This window comes from Numenius arquata, chromosome 2, assembly GCF_964106895.1.
Source record: "Numenius arquata chromosome 2, bNumArq3.hap1.1, whole genome shotgun sequence".
Classification (NCBI taxonomy): Eukaryota; Metazoa; Chordata; class Aves; order Charadriiformes; family Scolopacidae; genus Numenius; species Numenius arquata.
This window is the reverse complement of record NC_133577.1, coordinates 16682548-16695457: the sequence shown is the minus strand read 5'-3', so window position 1 is coordinate 16695457 and position 12910 is coordinate 16682548. Positions and strand designations below refer to the sequence as shown.

General features: G+C 37.1%; 1 protein-coding gene across 1 annotated transcript in view; it reads left to right on the top strand.

The window, feature by feature from the left end:
• The window catches only part of PRKN (parkin RBR E3 ubiquitin protein ligase), a 606958-nt gene that overhangs the window by 189813 nt on the left and 404235 nt on the right, over positions 1–12910 (top strand). Inside the window, exon 5 of the mRNA XM_074144656.1 lies at positions 9121–9204. Coding sequence (XP_074000757.1) covers positions 9121–9204 — 84 coding nt within the window. The remainder of the gene's footprint in view (positions 1–9120; positions 9205–12910) is intronic.

Sequence of the window (12910 nt, the reverse complement as noted above, 5' to 3'; positions counted from 1 at the left end):
CTCCTCCTTGCCTCCTCCTTGCCTCCTCCTTGCCTCCTCCTTGCCTCCTCCTTGCCTCCTCCTTGCCTCCTCCTTGCCTCCTCCTTGCCTCCTCCTTGCCTCCTCCTTGCCTCCTCCTCTCTCCATTTGTGCCAAGTCAGTCCAGGCCCTTAGGGCACAGAACAGGCCTCAGCAGCCCCTTTCCCCCTGCCCGGTGGGGCCTGGGGGAGGCTGCCTCCTGCGGCTGGGCCCTGGTTGGTGCTTCCCTGGGGCAGCTCCTCACAACCTGGAAAATCCTGTGGGACAAAGTCCATGCGCTGCAGGCAGCTGCCATTTTAGAAAAAGCTAAGGTATAAGTTGGGTTTTAATTCACATTTAGTCAGTTTACAGCTTCTAACTGTGAGTTGGGAGTGGAAAGGACAGGAACAGAAGCAGTATTTTAGATAGACTTTGAAAATAGACTTTGCACTTTCTGTTTTCAATCAAAAGCCTGTAAAACACGGATGAATATTTTTAACGTAGAGAGTTGTAGCTCAACCAACCATGAGTGTTCTTGCCTCTGTTGGGGTGTGCTCGGCCCAGAAGAGGGGATGCACCTTTTAGGTTTTGATTTCTCCTGCCTGTGAGCTCCCTGAGCTGGTGGCCATCTGCCAGCTTCCCTTCAGGAAGACCCCTGAAAAGTCACCACAGCAGTAACTGCAACTGAAGCCAGACAGTCGTCTTTTTTTTTTTTTTTTTTTTTTTTTTTCTTTTTTAATTATTATTTGGCTTCTGGATATACTGACCTCGATGGTGTTTGCTGGTGTTAACACTTGTAATTGTGGATCATTTTTTTCGAATACTATTTCAGTGGACACAGTAGATACATGGCATGTTTAAAGAATTACAGATATTTTCTCCGGTTCTGTTTTCTTCTTTCAATCTTGAAAAAGCATTTAATGCCATCCAGACAAAGAGTAATATATTTTGCATTTATAGATTAGAAATAATTAGTCTGACAGATTGCTTGAATGGCATTTGGTGGTTTGTTTTAGGAGACTTAACTATGAAAGAAGTGGTAGATGTAATCTCTGTCTTTCAAGACTAATGTTAACTACGTTCCTCTCAAGCAGTCAAGCAAGGCAGGACTCTTTTAGTTCAATTTTTCAGCTGCAGTTGTTGTATTTGAGTTCTCTTTATTCTCTGTTTGGTGGGGAGGGCCCACCAAAATAACTTCCCAAAAGCACATTATGAATCAGTGTTTTGCTTATATAATATAATAATTCTTAGTGTTGGCAACACGGTACATGTTGTAAAATGTTAGTGATGAAGAGGTGACTCTAGAGATCTTTCTCTTGTGTGTCTTTGCATAAACTTTCATTATTCAGTTGGGATCCGTGGGATTACTCTTGCAAATCCATGTCCTACAATACAATGTGAAAAGGAAGACCAGAACTCATTAAAAACATCGTATTAACAAGTTTTCTTTTGTTTTGGGTTTGTTTTTAACAAAGATACCTGCGATAAAAAAAGAAAAAGTAATGATCAGTAAAATAACATGATGGAAATTATTTTTACTGTACTTACCTGCATTTTCAGTTACATATCTCTGATTTTTGATTTGAAATAACTAGCATGCAGGAAGTCTTCTTAATTGCACAACTGCGAGCAGTTCAGCAAATTGTCAACTACTTAATTTTGAAAGAGTTATGACTATTGACATAAAACTGTCAATTTACTAATTAGCCAGGGCACTCGGAAAGGAAAATTTCATCTCTAAGATACCACTATAAATCAAACCAGTAGGTTCAATCCTTCAAAGACTTAAAACATATGATTTATTCTACTTTGGTATTATTTCTCATATGAATAAAACTATCCATGTGCTTTATTGATTGTTTTAATGACAGAAGTCAATAATAACCAAAAGATTTGTTCTGATGGATTCTTTAATGTGCTCTGTAGTCTAAGCAGTTAACTTCCATCCTCCCATTCCTATTCCACAAATCCCTTTAAAACTACCCCCAAGACTAATTAAGTGGTGTTCTTCTATACTGCTCCCTGCTGTATGGGAGATTCCATATCAAAGTTGGTCTGTCATAAATTGTTCAGTTTGACCTTGTTTTCCTTGGTTAGTTTCGCCTGTGGTGAAGTGTGTGGTAGGAGACACTCTCACTGGTACCCTGGCATGAGATGCAGAGTCATGTCATTCACAGTAGCATTATTTGAATGTGGGGTATAGGAGAGAAGAACTCCAGTGTGTTATTAAGTCAATTATGGGTTGCTGGTTACATCCGTGTATCCTGTCACCTGTGTCCCGGTCAGTTGGTATCAGTCTTGGCAGAGATGTCAAAAAAATAAATAGCTTTGGAATTACTCTCTCGCTGCTGGAAGTGGCCTTTTCAGGTCTGTGTAAACTGTGGGTAGGCTTTAATTACCTCTGCCTTTGTGACAAGCTTTGTGGCTAAACAGAGTATTTTGGTTATAAAGGTTGCCAATCTGTCAGTTTTTACCTCCGGTAGATTATCTAATGTAATAGGTTTTCCAGTATTGTAAATAGAACATCTGTAAAAGGCTAGCAAGCGCTTCCTGGCTAAATCGGTAGTAATGTCTTTTATAAACTCTAGTTTTACCTTCTTTCTCCAGTGGTGGATGCTATTAGGTTGTGCTCTGGGCATTTGGAGAAATGCATTTTGTGCTCAACTGGATACTGCTGTTTATAGAGTTTTGCTTAGGAACAAAATAATAATGTCTATCTGATATCTGAGCATTCAGTGGAAATCTAGCAAGTGTCTTATTAAATAAACATTTTCTAGTTGTATTCATAATTGTCAAGATAAAGAATGCTGAAATAAATATGGAGTTTAATGTGTTCAAACAGGTTTATTTCTTCTGAATTGAAATGACATCTCCAATCTCTTTGCTATTCGAAACCTGCCATACAAATCTTTTCTGCTGAGTCTAATTGAGTATCACTCACGTAACAGCTAGATTTTTCTTAGTAAGTGCTTCAAAAGATGATCAGATTGCTCTCCTAAATTAAGCCTGTTAAGAACGTATAAAATGCGGATTGGTGTATCTAAAAGTCTTAATTTTTTTTCTCCATTACTGCACTAATAAAGTAGGATGAAAGCTTTTATTTGAATGTGTTATACCCATACTATCCTCCAAAGAAATAATCTAGCATTCAGCAGTGCCATCCAAATGGTGAGTGTGGAACGTGAAAACCAAATCATGTTGTGGGCTCAGGATGTTGACTCTAGACTTTTCCCAGTTCCTTGGGGATTTATCACCTGCTGACCCTTCTTCAGCCTTACCCATCAGTTGCGAGACATTCATGAGCATCGGGGATCTGACTATCTGTAGTTGTCTTACAAGTGACTTGCTCTGAAATATTATAGAAGTAGTATAATAAGAATAAAAGTCTCTAGTACTAGATTTTAAAGAAGGGGACAAGGTTTAGTCAGGTGGCACTGAGGCAAGCAGCTCTGATTATTTATTAAATTGCCTATGCTGTTGTAGGAAAATAAGTGTTCCCTTAAAAAATACTTTTTCTAGGCTGAAGTACTCATTGTGAAAGTGAGCTCAAACTTGCATTGAGAAGAGGAAAAAAAAAAAACCAGCAAAAGGATTGTATCATTTCTGCTAAGATGGGTTAGGTTTGTGACAATAGGTGGGATCTATTGCTGTTCATGTAATATTAATCCCCTGTGTTAAGCTGTGTTTTCAGTTGTATGTTTATTGTCAGAATACATCTTGGTTCCAAATGTCTGGGGGACAGAGTTGTCTGTGTGTACTGGCGCTGGAAGCAGTGGATTGTGGTAGCTTGGTGTGGATACCCTTGATACAGAGGGGCGAAAAGGAGATCAATTTTCAAGTAATCCTACCATTTTGGAGACCTTTTTTTCTCTTATTGCCTCAAGATACTAAAATCGTGCAGAGGGGTCACCATACAATGGTTAGCTCTTTTAATACTCTCGTGTAGAAAGGTCAATAACTGTCATTTTGTAGAGGAGTCTTGAGGGCTTGCATGGTTTGCATTAGATTTAGCACTTTTTCAGTGGCTTGTATGCTGATTTTTCAAACCCTCTCAAGTACCTGAAATTATTTCTTGCATTATTTTAAAAATCCTTCTGCATTAATACTTGTCTCTTGGTTGGGTCATTTGCTCAACATTTTAATGATTTATGTCTCTCGTAGATATTAGCAGGTACGAAGATGTGTTTTAATGATACTCTGTTGCCTATTGTTCACTGGGGGAGAATATAAAGCAGGGAAAATAAAACGCACTGAATACATGGATAGTTTCCAGCCTTTTAAATGATTCAAAGTCTTTGATGAATCACTGGTTTCTATTGCTGACCTCTGCTTCTGACCTTTCCCTGACTTCACAGGTCAACAGGTCTGTCAGCAACTGCATTTTTAATAATTCGTCATCTGAGATCTCTAGATACTATTTATGTTCTCAGAGATTTTTATTATTTTTTTTTCAAGTGGTTGTTGACCAAAAGTTAGTTGTGGTTCTACAATACAAAATCAGATCTTGGTTACTGGAGGGAAGGTATTCTGGGAGTAGAGTGTACTGTTCACTGTACTGGGCACCAGTACAGTATACTGGTGGAATGTACACAGGTTTTCGGTACTTCTCTCATACATTGAAAAAGCAACTCAGTCCTCCCTGTTCTCCGTATGCTGCACATGAGCTTCAGTTCAAATTTCATATGCCATCTTTTTTTCCTGTTTTCCCACTCAAAAAGGGAAGGAACAACTGCCATACAATCAAAGCATAAAAATTTCCATACCTGATTATTTGGAAAATACTCAACTATGTTCAACATGACTTGTTCTGTTCAGTGGTACACTGCTGTTCTTTCTATTTCTTTCTTTATTCTGTTATTTTCCCTTTTATACACCGGAAAAGTCTTCTCTGATAGATCCATTTTAATGCATAGCTTTCTCTGGGGGCCATTTGGCTGTGTACAAGAGGGGCAGTTGCTTTAATTCGCAATCAGAAGGCTTTGTTCTTCTCACAGAGTGTTCTTGATTAATGCAAACTAATAATTATAAACTCTACAGCATTCAGTGTTACAACACCACAAGTGATTGGCCGGCCTACAGTCTGACAGGCTTTTCTTAGACTCAAGAAAGAACGTTACAAAAATTGCATTTCAAAGTGTTTATCTTGCCAGAATTCCTAATTTTATTTTGACGCAATTATAGCAATGACATTTAGCAGTGCTGTTGCTAAAGAAACATTAACACTTTGAATACACAGTGTTTTTCAAGGACAAATGTATTTTTTGCTTTTTTTTTGTTCTTTGAAGGTGGAAAACTAAAATTCTCAAGCAAGCTCAGTCTTTTAGAAGTGTATTACATTATCATTAATAATCAAATACGACATAGAGGCATAGAGTTCTGTAGGGGTTTTTGTTAGTTTGGGTTTTATTTTTTGTTACTTTCCTCACACACACCTCCTCCCCCTCCTCCCCCTGCCCTGGACTCTGTAGTGCCAGACAGGCGCAAACCTGAGTTATTCTGCCAGTCCTTCTTGCCCTCTTCCTGCTGGATTAATCTCTCCTAAGAACTTGATCTAAGCCTTGCTGGAGTAAAGAGCAAATGCTGTTGACTTAAAGCTGGGTCTGGTTAATGTTATCAAAAGAGTTAAATACATCTGACTTTGTTATGGGTTTTTTGGCCGTCGTAAGTGTAAAGAAGCATTGGATGGGGTGGGGGTTTTATGAAGGAAAAACCAGGAAGTTGTTAGCTACAGTATGAGTGAACAGCTGAGTAGATGTTGATAGTGTGGGACTGTGCTACTAGTTCCCTGTGTATATGCTTTTAGCATGCCTTAAGTGAAAGATGACATATTCTTATTTTAAACAGAGAGCTGCTTCATGTGAAAGGTACTCTTGTGTGCATGAGAAATGTCATGAGGAAATTATTGCAGGGAGTGAGAGCACTGTAAGTTCACACCATGCCACATAGCACACTACCTTTCCCTCGTGGGTAAGACCTTAAAAGGTGACTACAGAATTCATACGATTGTTGTTTCTACTGACAAATAAAAAGGAATTTCCATGTTAAGCATATTTGGGTCTGATCTGGTGCTAGTTGTAGTAGTTGAATTCTAACTAACAGTAGTCAAAGTTGTATCAATTCCTTTCTGTTTTCATTTCTTTCAGGATGCTTTCTTGATTATATTTTGCAGATCAGCTGCTCGTGTCTCAACTACTATAAGACTGTGGCATAATCAATATAATGATGCTACTTCAAATCTGTTTTAAATATGCACTTTTCTAGAATCTCACTCAACCTTACAAATGGTCCTATGCATGTTTTCTTTCCCACTTAAGAATTACTATGAGTTCTTACATTTTTGTGATTGTAGACCTAGACCTGCAAACTACTGAATACGTGGGAATTTTTCTCCTGAAATAACTTCAGTGACGTTAGAGGATTAATTCCTCTAAAAAGTTCAGCTTAAAATATTTTCTTCTTATTAAATCAACTAGTACCAGAGTTGATAACTTATACCTGGAACTGCCTCTATTAGGCTGCTCTAAATTATCTTATTGTGTAGCAGTCTCGTGACTCTATTTTAATTTTTTGTGTGTATACTAGCATAGCATCATTAACTCTGAGAATCTCATATTAATCATGCAGGGATGAAGTAACAGGAAGATTTACTCCTGATGTTATTATCAGGACCGAGAAAAAGTGGTTGTGATTGGGGTTTGAGTGGGTTTTGTTTGGTGCATTTGAGGTTTTTTAGGGCTTCTTAATGAATGTTCCCCCCTGTCCCCATCCCTTCCCCTCCCCCAACTTTTATAAAGCACACTTACTTTTTGTTATCCTTTCTTTCTAGTATCCTCTTTCTGAGTGTAAATTATGTAAGGATTGTCTAAAGATATACAAACCTACTGATTTCCCCTAAGTGGGAAAAATCAATGTTCTAATAAAAGTATGCTAAAAAATTTGAGTATGAAGGAAAAGGGATAGATGTTAAGGAAATATTAACTTGTTAGTCTTATTTGTCTTTAACAAGTCAGTGAGTTATACAGTATCTTCATGGAGTGAAATTCAAGGCCTGAAAAGGGGAAAAAATGTGAGACTCATTAACAGCCATTTGACTAGATGATGATAGCAAGCCTAACATGCTGGGGAAAATCAAAAGCTTGAAAGTATAGGAAAAATGATGATAATAGGATATTAAATTGCTTTCATGTAAATTAGGTAAGTATCATGTCAAACCATGATCCCAAGAGTAAACTTTTAGATGCTGTTGGGTTGTGTTAATGGAAAAGTTGATCAAAGAACATGCAAGAGAAGGTAATGCAGAGGACCTGGTTTATAATGTTAGTAACAAAGACCTGTTCTTTAACGACGACTGTAATACATTTACATTCAGCAACTTCCCAAAATCTGAGAAAGACACAAGTATTGAACTTACTTTTAGGTAGCTTTTCTTTTTAAAATTAAGGGTGCTTGTTGAGAAGAACCTGGATGGGGCAGCTAAAAAGAGTTAAATCTTTGGAGAAGACATGAAAATTATACTGGAATCAAAGATTATGCGCACAGAAATTTGAGGAGGACTGACTGGAGGCTAGTATGACTAAATTTTGGGGATAAAAAAAAAGGGAGGTTATTGGAATCTAGGATGCATCTTTGAGAAAAATAAGTAATGAGATAAAATAAAAAACAACCCCTATACCCCCAGCAAACCAAAACAAATGCATAATTCCAGCACCTTAAATATAAAAATGCAATTAGGCAATAAAAAGTTTATAACTTGCAAACAGCAGAAAAACTGAGTCCTTTTAAAGTATGACAGGAGCAGAACATGTACAAGTCCACTAGATGATTGCTATATAAAATAAACCCTTGGAGAGGGTGAGTTGTACAGCTGGGAACAGTTCATCCTTGGGAACAAATAGGTGTGTTCAGTATGGAGGGACCTGAGAAGTACCTATTAGAAGCCCCTCTGTGGACCTTGGGATGTACACTTAATCTGCTGGTGATGTGGCAGATGGAATTCAATGTATGTTAGTATTAAGTGATGTGCACTGGGAATATAAACCCAAATTTTATATATGCATGATTGATTTTGAGATAACTATTACTTTTAGGAATGAGACCTAGGAGCAACGATAGTTAATTCCACTAAAATGCTGCCTCAGTGCTTACTAACCATCAGCAAAGTAAATCACAATGTAGGAAAGAAATAAAGAACAAATTCAGAGATGCCATCTTCCTGTTCACTAGTCCAGCACATAAATAAGTCTTGTATACTGTGTGATGTTCTCATATTCTAAAAAGGTAGAGTAGAATTCGAAGAGGTACCAAGAGAGTAAACCACTGATAAAAGGTAAAGAACGGCATCTGCATGAGGAATGGCAAAGTAGATTACTTTTCTGCCTGGAAAGGAAACTACTGAGAGGTGTGCTAGACATCTGCACAATCTTTGGTGGCATGGGGAAAAATGGGTAATTTTTTTTAATTAACAATGACTGGATAGCCTTGCAGGTAATGTAAATGTGAAGTGAGGACTGTTAGTAGATTCCTGGACATTTTCATTACATTTTATTATAGTTAGGTAAAGGCTTTATCTGGGAACAAGCAGCCATGAAACAGAAAGCTGCAACAGCAGCCCATGAAAACAGAAGCAGATTTCAGCGAAGTTACAGCCATTTAATACTTAAACAATAAAATAGAAAAAAGCTACTGAACCTAGTCTTTGTGTTATGCTCCAGTGTTTCTAAATGTGTATTCTACTTCCAATTGTTGTGTTTTCCCATTTTCCTCTTAGTCAGCTGCAGGCCCAGGTATAAATAGTGTTGCAGCAGCAGATGAGTCTTTGTAGCTTTTCAATCATAAAAAAATTATTTAGAAGTCCCTGTCTTAAGCTGAGAAAACGTACCTACTGTTCAACTCCTATTCACAGCTCTGACCTAAGGACACAGGAGCTGTACGTCCTGTCAGAGACTGAGCTTTATTGAGGAATATTGTCATGTAATCTGTTTGGACTTTTTCAATGTAAACAACTTAAAACTGTCTAGCTAAAGTCTAAAGAAATGGGGGTAGGAAAGAAGGCAACAAAACCAACTTCTATGTTTACTTACTAAGTAGATTAAAACCTTGATCTGCTTTGGTTTTATTTTGAAGGGTCCGTCTTGCTGGGACGATGTGCTGATTCCCAACAGAATAAGAGGGGTTTGCCAGTCCCAAAGGTGCAACGGGAACATAGCGGTAAGATTTTGTCATGTTTCTCCAAGTACTGTGGCACTTATAAAAATTGTTTGTAGGAATTCTAACAATATTAAAATTGCAGAAATTAATGTGAATTGACACATAAGGTGCACTTCAAAAGAGCTCTTCAGCATCAGGTAATGTATAGCAAAAAGGAAGAACTTGGTCAGTTGCTCTTTGGAATGAAGGAGGAAATCATCTTATGTCATCTTCACTGAAGTAGAACTTAGATATTCAAGTATGCATACATTAAATGCAGAATGTAATACTTGATTTTTTTTATGTCAATGCTTATTTTATAATTATTGTGTATATATCAGTGCCCTGAAAGCTTCAAATTTCCGTGTCATCTTGCATATCAGATATTTCATATCAGATATTCAGGGTCTGTCTGCAGAAGTGGATTCTTCACACTGTTGATTATTTTACAATCTGTTCTCCCACATGCTGTTGTTTACTTTAAGTGTTTCTCAAAGTGACATCAATGAAAAGCCTGAGTAAGAAGCAGCATAGACATCTCAAACTCTTAAAAATGAAGATTTTTCAAAACATTACTTACGTATACTTATATTTTTCATGTACTAGATATATTTCAGTAGTATTTAGTACTAAAGAGGTCTAAGAGGTACTTTGTTCTCAGGAAAAAGCTTAATTTGAGATGTTCCTTCTGGACACAGCTTTTTAAGACAAACACAGAACTGTATATATGAAAGGATTCTGTTCCTCAAAGACTTGCATACTGGGCCAATGTAAGTGCCTTTCTTCAGAGGCACTTGCCTCTTCTGCTGTAGCCTTCTCTTTGTCTTTCCTAACAAGACAGTTGTGAAATAGCACATCCATGTGGTTCCATAGGTGTCTCCGGTTTGGCTGCAGATGAAGTCAGAAAATATATTTTTGCTAACTTTAGACAACAAATGGTTGCTTTAACAGCATGGGATTTATGGTTGTCTCCATGCACAGGCAACAGAAAGAGGTCTCACAGCTTTTGGGCTTCTACTAGGAGGGATCCCCTCCTGGGATGTATTACTCTCTTCTGCTCTGGTAAAACAGCCTATCTGTACTGTGCCTATTCCCAGAATTTTTCCTACCTGAAGTAGGTACATAGTGACTTGATGTCATCCGTTTTTTTCCCAAATACCATGTGTGCTACAGATATAAAACCTCCTGCTGGTTCCTGAGATGATCTGCAGCCAGATGGCTAAAAACCCCACCACAAAAGCAAAGGAAGATGTAGCTAACTCACCTGGGCTAGGTCACTTGCATCTCTTTGCCAATGTCATCTCTATACTATCTGGAGGCAAAATCTGGTCTGCAGAAGTTAGAGACAAGTTTGATCTTTCCTCTGGAAATGGGCCCAAGAATTTCCATTGCATGTGAAATACGGCTTTTTTCTTTTTTCTTTTTCCTTTAAAATAGACCAAAGATCTTGAGCAAAAGTTTTTGGCTTTTTAAATCAATGATGAACTTCATGCCTCTGACTTTCATGAATGCATCATATGTCCTTGGAAAAGAGAAAAAATAACCTTGACTAATTCACAAGTTGAAACCTCTAAGCCTTTCAGAGATTAAGTCACATTTTATGATTAAGTATTCGTTTTTGCATTGTCATGAAAAAGTTTGTGCAATTATATTTTGTCTGTCTTAAATAGCTCCACAGTGTATATGCTTCTTTACAGCGATGGGTAACAAAAAACCTTTGAGACTCTTAGTTGTCAGTTATCAACAAACTGCAAATACTGCTGTTTAAGCAAAGAAGAAAAGATTCCTTCATTACTTTGCCCCCAAGACATAAATGTTTTGCTTAAAAATCGTTTTTCCTTGGTTTGCAGTTCTTCTAAACACCAGTTTGCAACATAGCTTTGAGAAGCAATGTGTGTTTTCCTAAAATACTAATTTGTATGTATTTTGATATAAAATTAGTCTCTTGCCAGAAATTACAGACTTTTAATTCTTTTGGTTGCAAATACGAAAATAGAGTAGTTGACAAGTTTAGAAAGCAATAGAAATCAAATTTAAATTTAGTTAAATAAAATTTGTGAGTGATTGCCAGAAGTTATAATGAATTTCTTAATAATAAATGCACTGTGATTTGATATATCTTCCAATGTGCTCACAAATATGAAATGTATCTGATTAATTTTTGTGGCTTTGCTCAACATAAACTAAAATGAACTTAAATTTTCATATGTATGCTCTGTGCTTTTTTTTGTGATTACAACTTCTTTTGAGCTTGCAGTGAAAACCAAATTATTTTGTGATGCTTTGTTATATTCCATAATTATGAGCAAAATAAATGCAAGAGAAATAATTATAAAAGGTAAATATTGCAACTGTAACATCTTAAAATTTGACTGATTCCTGACTGAGAAACTGGAGAACTCAGAACGCTGTACATCAGTCCCCTGTGCTGCCTTGGGAACTTTCCCACAGGTTCTCTTCATGTTCATTTCAATTGCAGACTGTTACCCCATCGCCTGGGGTAACAGGCTCTTGAGAAGTTGTGTGCTCTATCGAGAAATACAAAAGCTTACACACACAGGTGAAAATAGGGTCTAAACAGAGAATGTGGATTTTGGAAAGATAGGCAGTGTGTTTTTCAGAAATTTGATGTTAGACTACTTTATGAAGCAAAATGAGTAGTCCAGTGTTTTGAGAAATAGTGAACAACATATACAGAGTGTCCAAAGCAGAGCTCAATTATTTTATTTTATTTTTTCACATTAATTGGAGTCTATAAGAAATAATACATTCACTCTGAACTTCTACAACTCCAAAAGGATGGAGATGGTGTGGACACATATGTTAGTGCCATTGTGGAACACTCAAATCACTTTTATAACAAACTTCAAATATATTAATTAGAAAATGGAAAAGTTGACTTTAGCTGATTTGCGCTGACACATTTTAAATGAGGATCAAATTGGAATCTTTCAAGCAGTTTTGAAAACCAAGACCATTCACTAAGTGAGGCAGAGCCTTGTACTTTGCTAGCTGTCTCAAAACACTTGCAGCCAGAAGTGCTGTATGTAGCTGTGCAGGTAGACACTTATTCTAGAGAAATGATTGAATGCACTAACAATGCTCCAGGCTCTGGGTTTTCAGACATATTTGTTTGCTTTTCTCTCTGAGTTTTTTTTTCTTGTCATTCTCTGTATTCTTTGAAAAGGGTAACCAAAAGGCTATGGAAACAGGTGTGGTTCTCTGAAATTCCAGATACTGCTCTCACACAAGCATAATTTAGTTCCAGCTTGAATAGCTTGAACTGTTTTTTTTTTTTTTGTCACCTAGCTAGATAGGAAAAGGTTGCATTGTTCAGTGCAGAGCAGCACCATAGTTCAAGTTTTACAGACCCATAAAAGTGTATGAAGGCTTTACTGATAGGTGAGATTTGAGGTTCATTAGTAAGTGATTTACCAACTGCTCTTTGTATCATGAAGAAATCTCACCTGTACCTCTGAGGTCCTTCTTGTGTTATGCCTGAATGTTATCAGAAATCTTGTTCTAGACAGAGGGAGATTAAATTTTGTTCTATGGATTGAGACACGGTTTTTTCCCTCCTACAGGAATGTACTTCTAGTTTCAGTGTCACAAAAGGCTGGAAAAGTTAAGTATGCGTTTCTCATGTCATTATTGGCCCCCCCCTTTTTTTTTTTTCTTATTATTTTGCTTTATTTTTGAAAGAATAGGGTGCATTAAAGGAGGAAAT